At 34.2% G+C, this 23,044-nt stretch overlaps 1 protein-coding gene across 15 annotated transcripts in view; it reads right to left on the bottom strand.

Annotated features, from left to right (window-relative positions):
- The window catches only part of LARP1B (La ribonucleoprotein 1B), a 137,158-nt gene that overhangs the window by 32,692 nt on the left and 81,422 nt on the right, over positions 1 to 23,044 (bottom strand). For 12 of the 15 annotated variants that reach the window (XR_009259317.1, XR_009259316.1, XR_009259315.1 and 9 more), the window contains one exon: positions 11,082 to 11,205. The exons of 2 other annotated variants lie outside the window; for them this stretch is intronic. Coding sequence is in view for 9 of the 13 variants with exons in the window: in XM_058721409.1 (XP_058577392.1) it covers positions 11,082 to 11,205 (124 nt within the window). In the remaining 4 variants the exon portion in view is untranslated. Of the gene's footprint in view, positions 1 to 11,081; positions 11,206 to 23,044 lie in introns of those variants that run through there. One more of the 15 variants, XM_058721413.1, reaches the window with a different exon arrangement.

The raw sequence follows: 23,044 nt of genomic DNA on the forward strand, positions 1-23,044 counted from the left end.
TTCATACAAAAGTAAACATATTCTTCCCATATGATCTAGCAATCACTCTCCTTGGTATATACTCAAAGGAACTGAAAATTTATGTCCACACAAAAACTTGCACACGGATGTTTATTGTAGCTTTACTCATAATTGCCAAAACTTGAAACTAATGAAGATGTCCTTCAGTAGATGAAGGGATAAACTATGGTATATCCAAATAATGGAATATTATGCAGTGCTAAAAACATATGAGCTATCAAGTCAAGAAAAGACATGGAGGAAATTTAAATGCATATTATTAAGTGAGAGAAGCCAATGTGAAAAGCCTATATACTATAGGATTCCAACTATTCAAAATTTGAAAACTATGGAGACAGTTGAAAGATCAATGGTTACCAGAGGTTGGAGATATGGTGGGGGAAGCGTGAATAAGTAAAACACAGAGGATTTTTACTCTGTAGGATACTATAGTGATGGATACATGTCATTATACGTGTGTTAAAACCCACAGAACGTACAACACAAAGAGTGAAACCTAATGTAACGGGTAATTATGATGTGTTGGTGTAGGTTCAACTGTAGGTACAATTGTAACAAAGGTACCACTCTGATGTGGTATGCAGCTGTGAGGAAGCAGCATCCTTCCCCAGACTGGTGATGGTTATGTAAGCTGGGGACAGGGAGTAAATGAGAAATCTCTGTATCTTACTCTTAATTTTACTGTGACCCTAAAAGTGTTCTAAAAAAAAGTCTTTAGAAAAAAATGTTCAAGAGAAACTTTATGATGAATGGACAAGGCCAATAACATCTAAACCCAATAATCAATCACAGCAGCAGTAAAAGACAGCCTAAAAGACAATATGATGTAATTGGAAGTAAATAGCTCCTCTAAGAAACAGTCTTGTCACCACAGAAATAAAAATGCGAATATACTAAATCTTCTACATCTAAATACTAGTTCATAAGGAATAGAAACAATAAGGAATGTACTGACTGATACCAAGACATAATCAGGTAAATCTGGATTATAAGAAATCTTATGACAAATTAACCAGTTTCTTCAATAAGTCATTGGTATGGAAAAACAAGAGAAGAGGAATGCTTATAGATTAGGAGAAACTTGGGGCGCCTGGGTGGCTCAGTCGGTTAAGCCTCCGACTTTGGCTCAGGTCATGATCTCGCAGTCTGCAAGTTCGAGTCCTGCAACAGGCTCTGTGCTGACAGCTCAGAGCCTGGAGCCTGCTTTGGATTCTGTGTCTCCCCCTCTCTCTGCCCCTCCCCTGCTCATGCTCTGTCTCTGTCAATAATAAATAAACTTTAAAAAAAAAAAAGATTAAGAGTAACTTAATTGTCCTATCGCTCAAATGCAATTATGTACTTTTTTTGGTCCTGATTCAAACAACCAGTTTGAAAAAGATATATATCAGATATCAGGGAAAACCAAACATAAACTGTGTAGCAGATGATATTAAAGAATTACTGCCAATTTATGTGAAATAATGGTATCATGAAAATTTATATATATACATACATATATGTTTGTGATGTAGAATAGCGTATTTACAGAAGATATTAATTTGAATGAAATGAGATTCAACATGAAATGCCAGAAACAGCTGGGGAACATACAGATGAAAAAGGAATGTCAAACTATTAACAATTGTTGAAATTAGGCAGGATAATTACACAGGGATTCATTAAACAGCTCTATTTTTTATTTTATCTGAACATTTCCATATTAAAAATTAAGTTTCATTTCAGTTTTATGTTTATTTTATTCCAAATTTAATTACATGTAAATTTTACCCACCAATAAGAGCAGATATATCAATTTTGTGAAGACAAAGACGAATATTTTGTTATCTCAAAAGAACAATTTTATAAAATTTTTATAGCAGATACCAATTTATAATATTTTGAGATAAAATTATCAAAATATGGTTAAGATAACTACAAGTACATAAAATATTTATAGTGGATATAAAAATTTTATTACTAGAAATATAACTAATTGTGGAGTAAGAATATATTAAAGTTGGCTTTTTATCAACTACAAGCCTAGGATGCTATATGAATATCATCTGGATATTTAACTTCTTAATCAAAATAATGGGACATCCTTGTACAAGAATGTTCAAAGTAGCATTTTTCATCACAGCAATATCTGGAAAAAATAAAAACATCAACTGTCGAATGGATAAGCAAAATGTAGTAAGTCCATACTATAAAATATGACTTAATAAAAAGAAACAAAGTACCAATATAAGCAACAACATGGGTTAACCTCAAATATATTGTATTAGTTGAAAAAGCCAGACACATGACTATATGTCATATAGTTCAATTTATATGAAATTTCTAGGAAGTACAAAAACATACAGATAAAAAGCAGATCACTGGTTACCTCAGACTGAAGTTGAGTGTTGAAACTGACTGCAAATGATCATGAGGGAACTTTCTAGTGTGATGGAACTGTTCTAAAACTGAATTGTGGTGCTACTGTATAACTATACAAAGTCATCTGAACTCATGAAATAATACACAAATGGGTTAATTTTATGCTAAACAAAAGACCAGGCTATCTGCTCTTCAGGGAACCCCAACTGTGACTGTCTGTCATACAATTTCTGCTAAAAGTTTATCAAAGAAGACCGAAAACACAAAGGAGTAGGCTGAAGTCCTCTTCAGGGAGGAGGACTTCAGGGAGGACTAAGGAGAGAGGGCACAGGTGAGTAAGGAGCAGAAAGGGAGAGAGAATCCCACAAGGGGCAGAGAGAGGAAAGAGAGGAGGGGGGAGGGAGAGAGAGAGAGAGAAGCAGGGCTCACCCGAAGTGGGGCTCATGTTCACTCAAAGTGGGGCTTGAGCTCACCCGAGGTGGGACTTGTGCTCACAGGATGTGGGATTTGAACTCACGAATTGTGAGGTCATGACCTGAGACAATGTCAGATACTTAACTGACTGAGCCACCCAGGTGCCCAAGAAAGTATTTCTGACACAAGGAAATGACCTAAGAAGGAAACCTGGAACATCACAGAAGAAGAGCAAAGAGAACGGTAAGAATCTTGATATACATATTCTTTCAAATTCTTTAAAACATACTTGATAGTTAAAAGTAAAAAATATATAACTTTGATGCGGTTTTCAATGAGTGAAGATAATAATATGACTATAGCACAAAGAAACCCATTGAAAACAATGTGGATGGAACTAGAGGGTATTATGCTAAGTGAAATTAGAGAAAGACAAATATCATATGACTTCACTCATATGTGGAATTTAAAATAAAAAACAGATGAACATAAGGGAAGGGAAGCAAAACTAATATAAAAACAGAGAGGGGGACAAAACATAACAGACTCTTAAATACAGAGAACTGAGGGTTGTTGGAGGGGTTTTGAGTGGGGGGATGGGCTAAATGGGCAAGGGGCATTAAGGAGGACACTTGTTGGAATGAACACTGGGTGTTATAGGGGATGAATCACTGGAATCTACTCCCGAAATCATTATTGCTGCTAACTAACCTGGATGTAAATTAAAAAAAAAGAAAATGCTAGTCAGTGTATCTTGAAGTTTAAAAGAAATAATTTATGTCAACCGAAAAACATGGTGGGTAGGGCAGTAATGTTAATTGAAAAATGTTTTCTAAAGCACTGGAATCAGCAAACAGAATTACAGTCAAAGAGTTTAGAAAAATGTCTAGATCATATATCAACTGATCCAATCCAGTAAGGAAACCATCTATAGTTCTAGATTTTAGATAAATTAGAAAGCCATAATGCTTTCCTTCAAAATGTGTCTTGGTGTTATGGGTGGAACAGGTGATGGGGATTAAACAGTACACTTATCATGATGAGAACTGAGGAATGCATAGAATTGTTGAACCACTATATTGTACAATTGAAACTAATAGAACACTGTATGTTAACATACCAGAAGTAAAATTTAAACTTAAAAAAAAAGGTGGGGGGGGTGAATTCCTCTTTCCCCCCTTTTTCTTCTATTCAGGCCCTCAATGGATTGGATAATGCTTACTCACATTGGAGAAGGCAATTTACTTTACTAAGCCAATTCAAATACTAATCTCATCCAGAAATAGCACCTCACTGATAAACCCAGAAATATTTAACCAAATATTTGGGCATCCTCTGATCCAACTGACACATAAAATTAACATCACAAAGGATAATACACAAAAATCAATCATATTTCTATATAATAGCAATAAACAATTGGAACGTTAAGATTGTAAAGCACCATTTACAATAGGACCAAACCATAAAATACTTAAGGATATGGCTAACAAAATATGCACAAAATACACCCAAAACCACAAAACAGTGAAGAACAAAAAATACTTAAGTGGAGAAGCATACCATATTCATGGATTAGAAGATTCAATATTATTAAAACATTAGCTCTTCTCAGACTAATCTGTAGATTCAATGTGGTTCCAATCAAAATACCAGCAGCAATTTTTTACAGAAACCAATAAGCTATCTCCATAATTTATATGAAAAAGCAAAGAAACTAGACTACCCAAAACAATTTCTTAAAAAGTTATAAGACATTGGGGCGCCTGGGTGGCGCAGTCGGTTAAGCGTCCGACTTCAGCCAGGTCACAATCTCGCGGTCCATGAGTTCGAGCCCCGCGTCAGGCTCTGGGCTGATGGCTCGGAGCCTGGAGCCTGTTTCCGATTCTGTGTCTCCCTCTCTCTCTGCCCCTCCCCCGTTCATGCTCTGTCTCTCTCTGTCCCAAAAATAAATAAAAAACGTTGAAAAATAAAAATTAAAAAAAAAAAAGTTATAAGACATATCCTGATTTTAAGAGTACAGTTATCAAGTTGTGCTGGTGGCAAAGATAAATGTAGAGATAAGATGAACAGAAGACAGACTCCCAAATTAGATCTATATACATATAGTTAATTAGCTTTTGACAAAAATGAAAAAGCAATTCAATAGAGAAAGAATAGATTTTCCAACAAATGGTGCTGAAATTGTTTGGTATCCATATCCATACTTACATCATACGCCAAAAAGAAAAAAAAAATCAAAAGTCAAAAATGAATAGACATCTGAATTATATAAAAACTAAAAATATAAAGCTTCAAACATAAAAATCTTGTGACTTTAGACAAATTTAGACAAAGAATTCTTACACAGACACCAAAAGCACATTCATATAATTAAAAAAATGAAAAACTGCGCATCATTAAAAATAAGAACAACTGCTTTTCAAAAGGCACTCCTAAAAAAATGAAAAGATAAGCCCCAAATTGGGAGATGTGTGCAAATTACATATGTACTTGTAAAAAGGGACTTGGATCCAGACTAGAGAACTCCCAAAGCTCTATAAGAAAACAACTGAATGTATAGTCCAATAAAAAATTAAAAACATAAATTAAAAAATAAAAAAGCAACTCAAGAAACATCAAAAAATTTGAGTACATACTTCACATATATACTGATGGCAAATTAGTACATGAAAAGATGCTCAACACTGTTAGTCACAATGAGATACTACTACATATCTATAGGAATGACAAATTAAAACAACAACAACAATAACAACAACAAATTAACAATACCAAGTGCTAATGAGGATGTGGAGCAACTGGAACCATCATGGATTGTTGGTAGGAGTACAAAATGACAGAGCCACTTTGGAAAACAGGCATTTCTTAAACATACACTTACCATAAAACCCAGCAATCCCACTCCTAAGTATTTACCCAGGTGAAATGAAAACTTACATTCACATAAAAATTTGTAAGCAAATATGGATATCAGCTTTATTCATAATCACCAAAAATTAAAAAACAACCTACGTGTCCTTCAACTAACTGCTTACATCCAATGAAACAGAATACTACTTACTAATAAAAAGGAACAGCACGCAAAAATATGAATTTCAAATGCATTATGCTAAATGAAAGATGCCAGACTCAAAAGGCTATATTCTATATGATTTTATTTATATATATTCTGGTAAAAGCTCAAATCTAGGGGTAGAAACTAGAAAATAGGCTGCCAAAAAAGCTAGGCATGGGGTTGACTACAAAGAGGCATGGGAGAATCTGTGGAGTGTAATGGAATTGTGCTTCAAGTAGGTAGCATCTACTTAACTGTGTGCACCTGTCAAAATTCCCAAAACTGTACATACAAAGTGTGAAACTTGCTGAATATAAATTATACTTAATTTGTTAAAAAGGAAATAAAAAAGATAACTCTGGATCCTTGTAACATGGTCAGAATGAAAGAAGGGTGGCAGGATAGGAGCTATTAAAATTAACCAATGGGAAAATGATGGTAGTTTTTACCAGGTGACAGAAGTAGAGAAGGTGAAAAGTGGTTAGGTTCTGCATATATTTTAAGGGGTAATGGATAGAATCTGCCAATGAATAAGATACAGAGGTTTAATAAGAAAGATCAAGGATGACACCAAGATTTTTTTTTTTTTACCTGTACCACTACAAAATGGAGTTAATATTTTTACCAAGATGTGGAAATCTGGGAAAAGTCCTTGGAAAAGGGTTGAAAATTCAGACCTGGGTAGGATTTTGGACATATGAAATTTGACATGTTTATAAAATATCCAAGTGAAACTCTTGACTACACAGTTGGATATTTATATGGACTACAGGATAGAGGTCTTATCTATACATACAAATTTGACACTCATTAGTATAATTGATGCTATTTAAAACCGTGGGACTAAATACTGAGGAGTCATTGAGGATAAGAAAGAAATGTGAAGTCTGAGCCCTAAATCTCCCAAAGCTTGGGGAAATGGGGAAGAACTAGCAAAAAGACTCCATGAAGTTGAAAGAAAGCTAAGTAAATAGTGCCTAGGGAGAAGAATGTGTTTCAAGACAGAACATAATTGATCCAATGTTGATGTTAGATAAGATGAGGATTGATTTGATTCCTCTTTAACATGGAGAGATCTGGAGGCACTATCAAAAGCTGATTTAGTGTATGAGGAGCAGAGGGCTGTTTAGATCAGGTATATGGGATAAACAGGAAGATAATTATTGAAGACAGTAAAAACAAACACCTTTCTTATACCTTAAATTCTATTTTATAGTGGCAATAGCAGGTCTTTTATTAATATCATTATTTTACAGCATTTCCCACCCTTTAAACCTTTCAAGCTTTCCATATACTCTACTCAGGATAAAGCTGAATTTTCTTTAAATCCATCCATAATTATTTTTCTTTAAAAAAATTTTTCCCCAATATTTATTTCTGAGAGAGAGAGAGAGAGAAAGAGAGAGAGAGAGAGAGAGAGAAACCGAGTGTGAGTGGGGGAGGGGCAGACAGCGAGGGAGACACAGAATCCAGAGCAGGCTCCAGGCTCTGAGCTGTCAGCACAGAGCCTGTTGCAGGGCTCGAACCCACGAACCGCGAGATCATGACCTGAGCTGAAGTCGGATGCTCAACCGACTGAGCCACCCAGGTGCCCTATAATTATTTTTCAAACTGAAAGTTAATCTACTCAACTTTTTTTTTTAATCATAGCAATATTGGATTGATTCTATCTTCTTAATTTTGGCTAAATTTTATTTTTTGTTCCTATTCTTTAAAATTGGAAGTTATGGCACATAAAGATCAGTGAATGTATATATAAATTTTAAAACAGAGATGATTTATAAACTGAGAACAAGAAATTAAGTATGGAAAAATTCTAGCTTTCCAAGAACACTGTATTCAAAAAAAAAACCTTTGTGTAAATATCTGAGATTTAAAGTGTTTACTCACTTATAACCTAGGAAGGCAAAGTTTTAAAGAAACAAGAGGTGATACCCACACACTCACCAACCAGATCAACACATACTCCAGATGTAGGCAAGCCTATGTGCAGACCTTCCAAATGGGATTCTCCCCTTCTCTCAGGAGTAAACCACTATATTAAATTTTTGTATTAACAATTCCTCTTGCTATTCATAGATTCTTTGTGCTATGCATGTACCCATGAATTTTATATTTTATATGATATTAGATTCAGTGAACTCCTTTGTGACTAGTTTATTTTATATATCTTCTATTTTAACCATTTTGTCACATGTAGCCTTAGTTCTTTCATTTTCCACTGCTGTATATTTTTCATCTCTATGAATATATCACATCTTATAATCTACCAGAAATGGGTATTTTCATTTGTATTTTTTCTATTATGAACAATGTTACTATAAATGTTCTTTCGGTAAACATCTGCAAGAATTTCTCTTGAAGTGAAACTGTTGGCATATAATATGGTATATCATTGTGGTTTTAATTGTCAAATTTCAACAAAGGAAAGAGGAGAGCATCTTTATTTTATTTTATTTTATTATTATTTATTTAATATAAAATTTATTGTCAAGTTGGTTTCCATACAACACCCAGTGCTCATCCCAACAGGTGCCCTCCTCAATACCCATCACCCACCCACCCCTCCCTCCCACCCCCCCTAAACCCTCAGCTTGTTCTCAGTTTTTAGGAGTCTCTTATGTTTTGGCTCCCTCCCTCTCTAACCATTTTTTTTTCCTTCTCCTCCCCCATGGTTTTCTGTTAAGTTTCTCAGGATCCACATAGGAGTGAAAACATATGGAATCTGTCCTTCTCTGTATGACTTATTTCACTTAGCATAACACTCTCCAGTTCCATCCAAGTTGCTACAAAAGGCCATATTTCATTCTTTCTCATTGCCACATAGTATTCCATTGTGTATATAAACCACAATTTCTTGATCCATTCATCCGTTGATGGACATTTAGGCTCTTTCCATAATTTAGCTATTGTTGAGAGCATCTTTTCATATTTACTGACTATTTCATTTTCCTCTATATGAATTTCACTTAATGTTTCTTTTACTATTTTTATACTTATGTTAACCTTTTTTCATGTTTCATGAAACATGTTCACATTCCACATACTTAATGAAATACTGTAAGAACATAAATTTTTTTAAGTATGAAGTTTTTTAAGGATAAAGTATAAAGTAATATTATTTTAAAATATTCCACATACATACAGTATTAGTGGAATACTGTAAGAACTTAAATTTTTTTCAGTATATATTTTTTAAGTGTAAAGTAATATTATTATTCTAAAACTGTTTTATCAAAGGATAGACAAATACATAAATAATTCTGCTACTGTGGTTAGGAACAATTTTTTTTCACGTAAGTAAAAAGTGTACAAATACAAAATCAAATCAAAACCTTTTAATTAAAACAAATTTAATTTAAAACAAATTAAAATTAAAACCTTTAATCCTAAAGTTGAACAGAAAATGTCAACATGGATTTATAATGTATTTTTCTTAAAAAAAAAAAAAATTCCAAGCTCTAGAAATAATAACCAACTCAGTAACAACTCAGGTACTGACAAAACTTATCATCATGCCAGCTGGCAAAGAAAGTTAGTGGTCCAACTCCACTATCACAGAAGAAAGCAACAAAAGGTGGATTTGGAGCTAAAAGCCAATAAACCGGTAAGTGGTAAAAGTATCAGTAAGAATAATTATAATAGAGTGAAACCTATCTAAATGCATTTATGAAGTCGTAATAATAATTTAAAAACAAAATTAAAAAAAGAAAAACAAAACAAAACAAAGCTCATTGGTGACCAATGAAAAGATGTTAGGGAACCAGCTCATTATTTTGAAAAATAGAGAAGGGAAAAAATTGAGCATTTATTCTTTTTCCTGTAAGAACTCTATCTCAGGATAAATATAGAGATATATAGAGATATAAAGAGAAAGGGGATTTCTCTTTATGGAAATATCCTATCTACCAAATTTAAGAAGCAATGATACAAACAGGATCCTCACCATTTTTCAGCCCCCTGTGACATAAAAGCAATGATTATAAATGGCTATTAAGGCCACAAAAAGAGAGACAACCGAACATTATGCACCTCCTGATAGAAGTATTCAATAATTACCAATGATATATTCCTGCAAAATTTTAAACCTCAATCTGATCAAGCCTCTGTATCAAAATAACAATTATAGAAAATTCAGGACCAGAAAACAGGTTGAATGAAACCATGGAGATGCAATGAACAAAATCCAGAATGTAAGAAATTCTATACAACAACCCAGTTCCTTCAACAATAAGCTGCAAGGAAAAAAAAAGTTACTATGAACCTATAGATTAAAAGAGACATATCAACCTTTGGAATGTTCAAAATTACATGGATACTGTTTAAAGTGATGAATGAGGAAATATAGATATTTGATATTAAGGAATTAATGTTAATTTTAGATGATAATGGAATATGCTATTTATGTGTTAAAAGAGAGGGTTCTTTTTAAGGACACATACATAAATATGTAGGAATGAAAAAAATATGAATAATTATTAGAAGTTTGCTTCAAAATAATCCAGTGCAAGTAAAGAGGATGAGTGGAGCTGAGATGAAATGAAATTGGATTTGAAATTAAGTAGCAAATGGGTACATGGGGGTTTCATTACATTATACAATTTGTTCTATTTTGGCATATATTTGAAACTTCTCAAAAGTTTTTCTTTAACCTGCCTTCATGAAAGACTATAACAAAATCACTTAAACTTGCCTAAAAATGCCAGATTCAATTTATGTATCTCCCAAATGTATTTATATGGTCACACTAAGCTAAGGCTTTAGGACAAATGAATGATGTTAGTATATTTTAAGGAATTAGAGAGTCAGTGAAAAGTTTTATTTCTAAAAGAGAAACATTCCCAATAATCTCAAACCAAATGAGACACAAAAAGAACAAACGAATTCTGCCTGCTTTTCAGTGTCTGAGTTTGAGCAGGAACTGGTATAATAGATGACTCCTAGATCACCTTGCAATTATCTGCTTGTTCACTAAGAGTAAGGTGGGATTCCAACTTTGTCCATTTACTACAAGGCTGTCTTACCAAATTTATGATGTGTACTTTCAAGTCTTGAAAATCTTTTGAAATTCACCAAAGGATAAACAAAAGTTGAGTTTTAAAATTCTAGTCTTTTATGAAATACCTACATTTTTTCCACAGATTAAAAAAAAAAGGAAAACTTTTGTAACAAATTAGAACTGCTTTAATACTATTCAGAAACTATTACACACAAAAGCAGATTTACATACCTTGCCTGGACTGTGAAGGTGCTACAGGAACTTCTTGGTTTGGCTCAAAAGGAAGTTCAGGTGTTAGGTTTTCAAACTGCTCTTTACTAATGAGATTTAGCTTCTTAAAGTTCTCAACTTCTTGCTGAAGTAGAATGGAGGAATCTAATTACTAAACTGGCTAATAGAGTAGCCAACAAACAATAATTGATACCAACCTCAAAAAATGAGTTTAACTACAACAGAATAAAAAAGATGTTCTAATAAAGAATCTAGCATTATACTTAATAACAATATTCAGAATCTAAGAGGCACAGAGAACCCAAAAATATTCTGAATATTTTATAATTAAAATACATTGTAAGAGCATACACGCTAATCATTATTTGTTGAGCATTTATACACAAGACTGCTAGGGTATTAAAGAGATTACAAGTAATCTATGTTCCCTACCCTTAAGGAATTTACAAGTTAGATGGAAAGAAAGAAATGTACACATAAAAACTAGTAATATTAGCAGCATATGAAAAATGATAATATTTGGTGTAAGAATTGAGATCATCAGAAAGTATCACAGAAAAGATGGGGAAAGAATGAGAATTTAGAGAAGGGGTAAAGCATTCTAAAGCAGGTAATGTGAGCAAAGAACTTGGAATAAGCAGTCATTTATTAGAAAATAATTCAGTTACTGAGAAAATTTGTGTAGAATCAGCGACAAAAAGGCCTAATATGGAAATGGGAACAGGCTACTAGAAGACCTTTTATACCAGGCCAAGAAGTTTTCATTTCCTTTTCTGGTAATGGGAAACACATGATGAAAGACAGATAGATGGCCCTGGAGGTTCATTTCCAAACCCCACTTATAAGGTTAGTAGCAAGGAGGCTCAAAGTTTTTTGAGCTTTGTCAAAGGAAGAACAGGCTATCCCCGACCCTTGGGCTCCTGAAGCTTCCCCTTTCTAATAACGGTTACATAGTCACTTAGATGTTCTCAGCCCTGCCCTATATATAGAGAGAGGATAGAGTGGAGGCCAGTGGAGGCCAGTAAGGTCATTTGGCCATGGTACATGAAGACAATTCATGCCTGGTCTAAGCTGTAAAATAAAAAAAGAGTTTGAGAGACTGCTTGCACTCTACTACGTTTTGTAAGTTTCCTCCAATTAAACCCTTTATCACATCTACATCACTCAACAAGATCCAAAGAGGGTTTTAGCAGGTAAAGAACATAAAACTGTCAGATGGACCAAACTAAATATCATCATTACAAAATAGTCATAGTACCTTGCTCTTAATAGCTAACCAATCTTTCCCTTTTGCCTTCAAACATGAATAGTTGTCAGTTCACACCACTCATTAGATCCTGCTAGTCTTTTAAACTAGGATCTTGTTTTCATGAAAATGCCTTAAAGGATTGCCTCAGCTTTTGCCCTTATACCAATACTGCTTTCCCAAAAGTCTTCAATAAGCTCTTCAAGCTAATTCAGTCATTATTCCTCACTGTCCCCATCTTGCTACAGAGCTTACTACTTAAAAGAAAACATTTACTGTTATGATTATCATATGCCAGAGATGAATAATATAGTTCTATCCTGATGGGAACACAAGCAGTATGTTTCTGTTTTTAATTTTTTAAACTAATTCATTAAAGCATCACACATACATTTAAACATACACACACTAGAGAAGTGCATAAATCATAAGTATACATCTAAATGAGTAATCAAGAGTGAACAGACCTGTGTAACCACCATTCAGGTAAAGATATTACTAGCATCCTAGAAGTAACCTTCATACCCCTTCCTATAACTACCCTCTTCCTCTCCCTAAAGACAAGCAATATGCTGATTTCAGTACTATCGATTCATTTTGCCTGCTTTTGAACTTTATAAAAATGGAATTATAATGTACGGTTTCTTTTTTACATAAAATTATGTTTATGAGATTCATTTATAGTTTATAACTCTACAGCAGAGGTCAACAAACTACAGCCCCCAAAGGCCAAATCTATTTTTGTTAAGTTTCTTTGGAACACAACCACACCCATTTGCTTATATATTGCATGTCTGCTTCATTGCTACAATTGCAAAGTTAAGTGGTAGTTGGCACAACATATGACCCATAAAGACTAAAATATTTTCTGTATAGCTCTTCACACAAAAAATTTGCCTATCCCTGCTCTGTGGTATTCTATCATACAATCACACCATAATTTAAAAAAATCCATTCTACTGGGGCACCTGGGTGGCTCAGTTGGTTAAGCGTCCAACTTCAGCTCGGGTCATGATCTCATGGTTCATGGGTTCAATCCCCCCATGGGGTTCCACACTGATAGTATAGAGACTGTTTGGGATTCTCTCTCTTCCTCTCTCTCTGCCCCTCCCCAACTCACACTTTCTCCCTCTCAAAATAAATAAAATTTAAGAAAAATCAATTTTACTGTTGATGAGCATTCAGTTCCTTTACAGATTATAGCCATTACAAATAATGTTACTAAAAATATGTTTTTACAAAACACTTCTTTTGGTGACATAGACACATGTTTTATTGAATGTTTACTATGGCTGGAATTGTTGAATAAGGTGGTATGCTTCAACTTTAGTAGAAAATGCCAAATACTTTTTCACAGTGGTTGTACCTATTTACATTACACTAGCAGTATATTGACCCTCCTATTGCTCTATAGCCTCATCAAACACTTGATATTGTCAGTTTAAAAATATGTAGCCATTCTAAAAAAGGACCGAATTATGGGTATACACAACAACTTGGATGGACCCCAAGGGCATTATGATTAGAAAATATCAATCTCAGGGGCACCTGAGTGGGTGAGTCAGTTAAGCATCTGACTTCTGCTCAGGTCACGATCTTGCGGTGAGTTTGAGCCCCGCATCGGGCTCTGCTGACAGCTCAGAGCCTGGAGCCTGCTTTGGATTCTGTGTATCTCTCTCTCTCTCTGCTCTTCCCCGGCTCATGCTCTCTCTCCCCTTCAAAAATAAATAAACTTAAAAAAAATTTTTTTTTTTAAATCAATCTCAAAAATCACATGCTCTATGATTCTATTATAGACAATTCTCAAAATGACAAAATTATAGAGATGAAGAACAGATTAGTGGTTACTAGGGGTTAGGAATAGTGGAGTGGAGGCACATGAACACGAGTCTAATAGCACAAGGGAGATCTGTGTGGTGATAAAATAGTTGTCATGAATGTGATAGTACCCACATGAGTCTACACGTGATAAAATGACATAACACTATACACACACATTTGTAAGAAATGTCAATTTCCTGGTTTTAACGTTGTTCTTCAATTACGTAAAATATAAATTTTGGAGAGAACTGGTCCAGTACACTAGACCTCTCTGTACTATTTTTCCAACTTCCTATAAATCTGTATCTCATAACAAAAATTCAAAAACTTTAAATATGTAGCCACTCTGCTAAATCTATGTGTAATCTCACTGTGGTCTTAATTTGCATCTATCTAATTACTATAATGCTAAAAACCCTTAATATATTTTATTTGGATAGCCTCTTTTGTGAGGTGGCTAGTCAATTCTATTACTCATTTTTCTATATATTTCTTTCATTTATTGATCTTTAAGAGCTCTTTATAAAATGTTGTAAATGTTTTCTTTCACTCTGTGGAAAGAGGAACTTGCCTTTTCACTTTTTTATGGTGTCTTCTGGTGAAAAAAAGTTCTTTTTAATGTAGTATATTTTGTAAGTTATTTCCTTTTGTAATTTCCTGTTTAAGAAATCTTTCCCCTTTTTAAAGATGCTGTATATCTTACCTTTATAATTTTTCATCTGAATATGAAATTAACATATCCTATTGTTAAAAAGTTTGGGAAGCATGAGGGAATAAAAACAAATAGCAAAGCACATACACAGAAATCTTTCCCTACTGAAATACCATGTAGTATCTTATCTTCTAGAAATTTTATTATTTTGCCTTTCATATTTAGAATTGTAATATATCTAGAATTGATTCTTTGTGTATGGTACAAGGTCCATGTGCACTTGAAAAAAACGTGTATTCTACAGATGTTGCTGCAGTATTTCACTTATGTCAATTAAGCAGTTTCTTAACTGCACTGTTTGCCTTTTCTACAACCTGATATTTTTTTATCTTGCTACATCTTGCACCTTTCTTGATAAGAAAGGTGTTTCAAAATCTCCCACTGTGATTATAAATTTATCTTTTTGTACCCGTCAATTTTTGTCTTATGTATTTTGATGCTATGTTATTAGGTGCATACAAACTTAGAACTATTGTATTTTCTGGGACAACTAAACTATTCATAGTTATGACCCTTTTTATATTGAATTATTTTTTTAAGGTTTATTTGTTTTGAGAGAGAAAGAGAGCATGAACTGGGGAGGGGCAGAAAGCGAGAGGGAGATGGGGTGCCTGGGTGGCTCAGTAGGTTAAGCATCCGATTTCAGCTCAGGGCATGATCTCACAGTTCGTGGGTTTGAGCCCCGCATCAGGCTCTATGCTAACAGCTCAGAGCCTGGAGCCTGCTTTGGATTCTGTGTCTCCCTCTCTCTTTTCCCCATCCCCACTCACACTCTGTCTCCCTCTCTCTCTCTAAAATAAACATTAAAAAAGAGAGAGAGAAAGAAAGAGAGAGGGAGAGAGAATCTCAAGCAGGCTTCATGCCAATAGTGACCCCACAAACGGTAAGATCATGACCTGGGCAGAAATCAAGAGCCAGTCACCCAACCAACTGAGCCACCCAGGTGCCCCTAATATATCTTTTTGCCCTAAAAATCCACTTAGACTTACACCAGCTTTGTTTAGTGTCAATATCTATTTAAATCCACAAACGTATTATTGCTCTTCATTCTTTTGTGTATCTTCAAGCTTCTTTCTAGAATCATTTTCAAAATCTTTTGACTATATCTCCTATGCCTAAAAAACTCCATTTAATATTTTCTTTAAAGCAGATCTGAAAATAAACTCTCTTGGTTTTGATGTGTCTGAAATTATGTTACCTTCATTTTTTTTTCATTCTTTTAATGTTTTTTTTAAATTTTTTTTTAATTTTTGGGAGAGACAGAGCATGAGCAGGGTAGGGGCAGAGAGAGAGGAAGACACAGAATCCCAAGCAGGCTCCAGGCTCTGAGCTGTCAGCCCAGAGCCTAACGTGGGGCTTGAACTCATGAACCATGAGATCATGACCTGAACCGAAGTCAGACGCTTTACCAACTGAGCCACCTAGGTGCCCCATGCTACCTTCATTTTTAAACAGATTCACTGAGATATAGTTCATATACCACAAAATGTACTTATTTTAAGTGTACAATTCAATTATTTACCTTTATTCCTGAACATTAGTTCCCTTTTAGTATTGTGATTATATCATCCCATTATCTCCTGGATTCCATTACTTCTGCTGAGTAGTTCTAAGTCTTATTTTTTAAAATCTGTAGCTTTTTAAGTAATCTTTTTTCTCTGGCTTTTGTTTTCAGCAGTTTTACAATGATGGCCTTCATGTGGTTTTCCTTGAATTTATATTCTTTGTGGAGTTCTTAGGACTTCTTAAATTATCTCTCATTAGTTTTGATAAAATGTCAACCATAATCTCTTCAATTATTATTTCTGCTTTCTCTTCTCTCCTCTGAGAAGCCAACAGAGTATATGTTAGACCTTTTGACTGTATCTCCTATGTCTTTTATACTCTTTTCTGTATTTTCCATCTTTTTGTTCGAGACTTCACTCTGGAGTCTTTTGACCTATCTTCTACTTTAGTAATTCTGAGTTTACCTCTACTGTTAAGCCAATTCACTGCACTCAGTTACTATATTTTTCATTACTGGAATGTCTATTTGGTTCTTTTTTTCTTTTTTTCTCTCTTTTTTTTTAAATATTTGAGGTAGGGACAGTGGGGGAGGGACAGAGAGACAGTGAGACACAGAATCCAAAGCAGGCTCCAGGCTCTGAGCTGTCAGCAGAGCATGATGTGCGGCTGGAACTCACCAACTGTGAGATCATGACCTGAGCAGAAAGTCGGATGCTAAACCGAGCCACCCAGGCACCCCTCTACTTGGTTCTTTTTTTAAAGTTTCTAGTTCTCTGCTTAAATTCTCCATCTTTGGGGTTTTTTAAATAATATTAACAATAGCTAACTTAAGACCTGTCTGATAGTTATCTGAATCTTTATGGGTCTATTTTTTGTTGGTTTTTTTTTTTTCTATCACATCATCTTGTCTTCTTATATGCCTGATTTTTTTGAGAGGCAGACATTATTAAAAATCTGAGGTCTAGAATGCTATTTTCCTCCAGAAAGGATTTGTTTGCTTCAGTCAAATGGCTAGACACATCAGAATATTGGCTCAATAAAAGATTAAAATTATTAGAAGCTGATCCTACTGATAGCAGATCTTTTCCAGTTCACCCTAATTTCTGAAAAGTAGCCCTTTAGAGTTCCCAAAGCCTAAAAGGTTTGCTGGAGGTCCCCCTCTGGTTTCTGAATTCCAATTTTTGTCACCCTAGTCCCACGAGTTGTGTGTGTGTATGTTTAATCTCTTTTCAGCTTCTCAGTTGCTTCTTCTGGAACTGACAGATGACTCTAGAGAAATGCAGACCCTGATGGCAGTCTTCTTTAGATTTCCTTCTTCCAGACTTTGACCACACAATTCTTTTCTACACTGTTAGTTCTACTGTGCCTTCACAAAGATTTAAAAAAAAAAAAAACCAACTTTCCTAGTTCTCAGCAGGAAGACTCATGAACTACCCAATATGCAACTAAATTTTTGTTTTTTTTTTTACAAGTTTACACCTTGCCTTGCTCAAAAAGGGGATAAGAAATATTTATAAACAAATTTATTACATTTCAGTGTAAGAGTTAAAGATAGGCACATATGAGGCACAAAGGTAGAAAAGTCATTTTTCTGGAGTCAATAACAATAAAAGCTATCAAAGATTTTTTCCAAGGGAGTAATATTTGAATTAGGTTTTGCAAGCTAAAGGATGAAAGAGAGTTTGGCAAGCAAACCATATGAAAAGATATTTTAGGCAGAAGGAACACATGCAACTTGGTATTAATGGAGTATAAATTTGAAATCAGAAAGCAGTGTCACAATGAAGACTGACAGGTATGTAGGAACCAAACCATTAAATATTATTTGCCAAGGAATTTGAATTTTATCTTGGGCAGGGGAGAAGCACTGAATAGCATTAAGAAGAAATACAGAAATGGTCAAATGTATAGTTTAGAAAATTGAGGGATACATTCTTTTCCTTGGGATCATTTACTTTGAAAATTAAGTAAGCCTGAAACTGTCTGTACCATCATTGCAACCTCACGGAGAAAGCCTGACTGAAAATGAGGCTAACATAGAGGAAAAGTACACCAAAGATAGGAGTACAGAAATGCAAAGTCAGTGTTTGAAGTTTCATATAAAGACTTGCCTGTAAGCAAGCACTGCTTCTTGGATTTATAGTAAATTCCCTTACTTGCTAGGAAGTAAAGGAAGAAAGGAGAAAGGAAGGAGGAAGACTACTCTGACAAGAGGAAAACTAGAAAGAGAATAAACTAGAGCCAAGAACCAAGTATACAAACCACATGGAGAGATGATGCAGGCTAGAACCAATGTAAGACAGTAGGAATTAATAGGAAAGGACAGATAGGATGTAGTGACAAACTGCATGTTAGGAGTTAGAAGTTAATAAAGAGTCCTGAGGCATCCAACCAAAATCAGGAAATATAGGAAACAAATTTGGGATAAGTCCCTTTTTTTAAAAATGGAGACAGAATATATATAAATGAGATGCCTGTGGAAGAAGACAGACAGCTGGAAAATCCAATAGACTAGTTATATACTGCTAGATCCCCACAAAGACACTGGAAAGTCATTAGCATACAATTAATGATAAAGACCTGGGACCAGATTCTCTCACTTGCATACAAGATAATACAAGATAACAAAGTCATTAAGAGATCAAGGATAGAACCAGGAAGACCTGGTTAAGGTAGTGAAAAAAACAGACATCTAAGAAAAAAGAGAGGGGCAAAGCATCTTGTGTCATAAAGTATGAAAAGTGCTAAAGAGATGGGGATATATCAGTGGTACACGAGTCATCTTGAGAGAGGTCTAATCTGACCAGATTGGAGACATTTTGAACAACAAAATGAATAATGACAGGAATGAAAAGGCATCCATTCCAGAATCCACACTGACACTATAAATATATAAGTAAGTAAGTAAAATGGAGTGGAGAAGAAAGTTCTTTTTTTACAGATGAATGCTAAATAATTAACATAAAGGGAATGGAGAAAAATTACCATCACATAATCACCAGAGTAATAATTAATTCACGCAAAAGTCATCAATGGAGGCTAAAACATTGAGTGAAGACTGCTGGGGAACATAGTTTCAAACTGTCACTCCAGAGATCACTTAAAAATTACAAACAGAAAAAGGTACCTTTACAATGGTACACATCTTGAAAACCAAATGACCAATTCTAGAACTGACATCATTATGTTTCCTGAGGTAATGTAGTGAAGAATGTATAATATCACCTATGTAATATTTCTGCCAAAAAATTAAACTGAAACTAATCATATGGAAATACCAGGCAAACCTAAACTGAAGGACATTTTACAAAATTACTAACCTAGATGCTGCAAAAATGTCAGTGTCATGAAAAAAAAAAAAAAGGCTGAGGAACTTGTCTAAATGAAAGAACATTAAAATATAAAATTCTAAAAGCAATGTATAATCATTGGTTAGAGCTGGTTATCAAAAAAAATAAAGTAAAAAGAAGTTATAAAGGACATTAAGACAGTTGAGGAAATCTAAATACGCCCTATATATTAGATAATAACATTCTATCAATGCTAAACTTCCTGTGTTTGATAATTATGGTTATATAGGAGAATGCACTTGTTTTTAGGAAATACGGGATAATATATTTAATGGTAAAGTAGCATAATGTCTACAACTCTCAAATGGTTCAGAAAATGCAAATATATACATCTATAAATGTTTATATAGATACACAAAGTGATTGTGATAAGATGTTAATAACAACTGTTGAATCTAGGTGAAGGGTATACTTGTGTTCACTGTATTATTCTTGCAACTTTTCCAAAGGTTTGAAACACTCCAAAACAAAAGACTTAGAGGGAACAAAATACATATTTATATATATTACTGATACAGAAACATGTCTATAATATTTATAAAAAATAATACACTTTAATAAAATGTCTTTCAGACATTTACATTTCAGAAGTATACATTTATCTATAATTCATACTGGTGAGAATGAGAGAGGGAGTTGAAACAGGAAGGGAAGGGTTCTCCTCAGCCAAGTTTCTAGAAAGAACATTTGGTGCTTCAACTTTCTCACCTCTTATTTATATCAATATGAGTTGCAATCTCCATGCTGGAAGGGGGTGAACATTTAAGTAAAGTTTTTAAGGATGAATATGACCTTAGAAAAAGTAAGAAACCAACGTAAAGAAAAATTAAAGTTGAGACAGAATATGTCCCTTTGTAGATCATGATCCCAGAAACCATTTACTTTCTCGGCTTCTTCAAGTAAAACTATACATAACTACATCTATTTTTTTCTCCTAATAACTACTAGTGGACATTCTTTTCTCTTTTGTTTTCCTCTTCTGTTTTTCTGTGCCTTAAAAGTTCAATCATTTTCCCAGTTTTAGTTCTCCCTTCTATACTAAATACTAAAATCTACATCTGAGGCTTTCTTATCATCGCTAGTATTTAGAGAGAGGATAAAAGACATTTTACATAAGTACAAAACATGACATCAACACATTTCCAAATCTGATCTCAATATTGTTTCCTCCCAGTTTTTATTTGTTAAGTGTTTCTATTTCTATCACACCAGTACTATGAATCGTTTCTTTAATATCTCTGCCCTTGAGGCACCTGGGTGGCTCAGTCGGTTGAGCATCCGACTTCAGCTCAGGTCATGGTCTCCCGGTCTGTGAGTTTGAGCCCTGCTTTGGGCTCTGTGCTGACAGCTCAGAGCCTGGAGCCTGCTTGGGATTCTGTGTTTCCCTCTCTCTCTCTGCCCCTCCCCTGCTCATGCTCTGTCTCTGTCAAAAATAAACATTAAAAAAAAATTTTTTTTTTTTTTTTATAAATTTTTTTTTTTTTTTAATGTTTTTTATTTATTTTTGGGACAGAGAGAGAGACAGAGCATGAACGGGGGAGGGGCAGAGAGAGAGGGAGACACAGAATCGGAAACAGGCTCCAGGCTCTGAGCTGTCAGCCCAGAGCCTGACGCGGGGCTCGAACTCACGGACCGCGAGATCGTGACCTGGCTGAAGTCGGACGCTTAACCGACTGCGCCACCCAGGCGCCCCAAAAAAAAATTTTTTTTTAAATCTCTGCCCAATTTGGCATTTTTTTTCATTCTCATAAAGGCTAGAACATAATCAGTTGTTAATGAATGTGTGTTGAAAAGAAAAAGTCCCTTTGGCTCAGCATTTCATTTCACCCTTGATTATTAGAAATGAGTTTTAAACTCAATTTCTGACCTACTCTGACCTATGTTATTGCCTCTGTTAGATTAAACCTTATTAAATCATCTTTTGATCACACCACTTTGTAAGAATTGCAACTGCTCCTTATTCTAAATTCCTACATAGCTTTCAAGACACTTCATAGTCAAGTCCCATCCCACCTGCCCAAACAATCTTCAATTTCAGTAAAGTACCATCACTAACGTTTAACTTCTAGAAATTTGTTTTATACTTGTGCAGCAATAACAGTAACTGTAATGTGCCAGCAATGCAACTGCCATTCTACTCAGTGAACATAGGTACTAATGTAATTAAACTCTAAAATGCTAAATCACATAAGGAAACGGGATATATACACTTTAGCAATGTCCTGACCACTGGAAAGTAATGTCCAAACAAGTATAGTTACACCAAATCTTTAAGGACCTAATTTTACAATTAAGGGATTTTATGTTTTAAAAATAAAGCTGAGAACCATAAACACCATTTGAATTATTTTAAAAATGAACCTGTAAGAAGAAAGATGACCACGAACAGAAAGAGCCACCAAGTTAGAATTTTCATAAACTTGCTCAAGTGCTTCAGCAAAACGTTTGAATATTTTATAAATATGATCCTAACATTATTATATGCATGATAAATTTACATTTGCATATTATGATGTGGGACTGTACTTAAAACCATATATGTATCTGATGGGTGGTTTAAGGGAGAAATAATAGGTAATAAAAATCAATGATAAAGGAAGAGTAACACTGAGAACATAAAACAATATTGTTAATATGAAAACACTTTATTGTGTTTTAACTTACATCTTCCTAATTAATAATAATTAGGTTTTATTAAATAAAATGAAATAAGTTTTTCATTTGTCTATTAGCCATTTGGATTTCCGCTTTTCCAAAAACCACATCCAAGTCTTTGGCCATTTTTAAACGGGGCTTTCTGTCTTTGCCTATTGAGTCTTAAGAATTCTGACACACTCTGGACAGGCATTTTAGGTCTGATATATTCTAAAATATATTCTCTCAATTTGGAAATTATCTTTTAATACCCTATCTTCCATTAGGTATTCTTTAATAAAGAATACTTTTTTGGTTGTTTTTTAAAAACAATTTTTTTATTAAAGTAGAATTTACAATGTTAGTTTCAGGTGTACAATATGATTCAACAGTTCTATACATTACTCACTGTTCATAATGATAAGTATACACGTAACCTCCTTTATCTATTTTACCCATCTCCTCACCTACTTCCCCTCTGACAACCACTTTTTTCTCTGTATTTAAGAGTCTGTTTTTTAGTTTCTTTTTTATTTATTTAAGTTTCTTAAATTTTACATGAGTGAGATGTTATGGTATATCTTTCTCTGACTGACTTATCACACTTACCATTATACCCTCTGGGTCCATCCATGTTGTTGCAAATGGAAGAACTAATTCTTTTTTTTATGGCTGAGTAATATTCCAATGTATA

The sequence above is a fragment of the Neofelis nebulosa genome, chromosome 3 (assembly GCF_028018385.1).
Source record: "Neofelis nebulosa isolate mNeoNeb1 chromosome 3, mNeoNeb1.pri, whole genome shotgun sequence".
In the NCBI taxonomy this organism is placed as follows: domain Eukaryota; kingdom Metazoa; phylum Chordata; class Mammalia; order Carnivora; family Felidae; genus Neofelis; species Neofelis nebulosa.